Source organism: Penaeus monodon, chromosome 28, assembly GCF_015228065.2.
Source record: "Penaeus monodon isolate SGIC_2016 chromosome 28, NSTDA_Pmon_1, whole genome shotgun sequence".
NCBI lineage: Eukaryota > Metazoa > Arthropoda > Malacostraca > Decapoda > Penaeidae > Penaeus > Penaeus monodon.
Window position 1 is genome coordinate 18212672 of NC_051413.1, and position 633 is coordinate 18213304.

Here is a 633-nt window from a genome sequence, read left to right on the forward strand (position 1 = left end):
TTTTTTGCAAATAGTTTAAAATGTACAGAAATAAACTGACCTCTACGAGGGTAGGCACATGTCTACCCTTGTAGAGTTCAGTTACAGATACAGGTAGACATCTCTCACTCAGGTAGACATCTCTCAAGCCCCATAAATATTAATGTATATGTTGCCATAATGACAGTGATAATGAGAAACTGGACAGCATCTACCGCAAGATTGCCACAGTATATCTTGAGAAAGAGGAACCCTTGTCAGCTGCTGCAACACTCAGGGAACTGGTGACTCGGCTCAATGAACCTGCCAAGATCACGGAAGGCTGGCGTAGCATTGCACAAATTCTTTCTGGCATTAAGGAACTGTCAGAAGAAGAGGCTCCAAAGGTAGGCTTGGGAACATTGTTTATTTATGAAAGCATAACATGGGTGTAGCTACTTAGAATATATTTATGGCCTACATGTTTGCAGAGAATGAAGTTTCTGAAGTGATTTGTGAGTGTTTATGTCTGCTCATATATAAAGATAGAAGAAAGGAAGTGTTAAAGAAAAAAGAGGAGGTTTTGCCCCAAAATGTATTCACTTTATAGGTTTGAAATAATGTTTACCAGGGTAGAATTATTGATTCTCTACATTATATAGTCCTCTTATATAC

General features: G+C 38.4%; 1 protein-coding gene across 1 annotated transcript in view; it reads left to right on the top strand.

Annotated features, from left to right (window-relative positions):
• Positions 1-633, top strand: part of LOC119591402 (tetratricopeptide repeat protein 37-like) — a 22471-nt gene that overhangs the window by 5369 nt on the left and 16469 nt on the right. Inside the window, exon 5 of the mRNA XM_037940145.1 lies at positions 167-365. Coding sequence (XP_037796073.1) covers positions 167-365 — 199 coding nt within the window. The remainder of the gene's footprint in view (positions 1-166; positions 366-633) is intronic.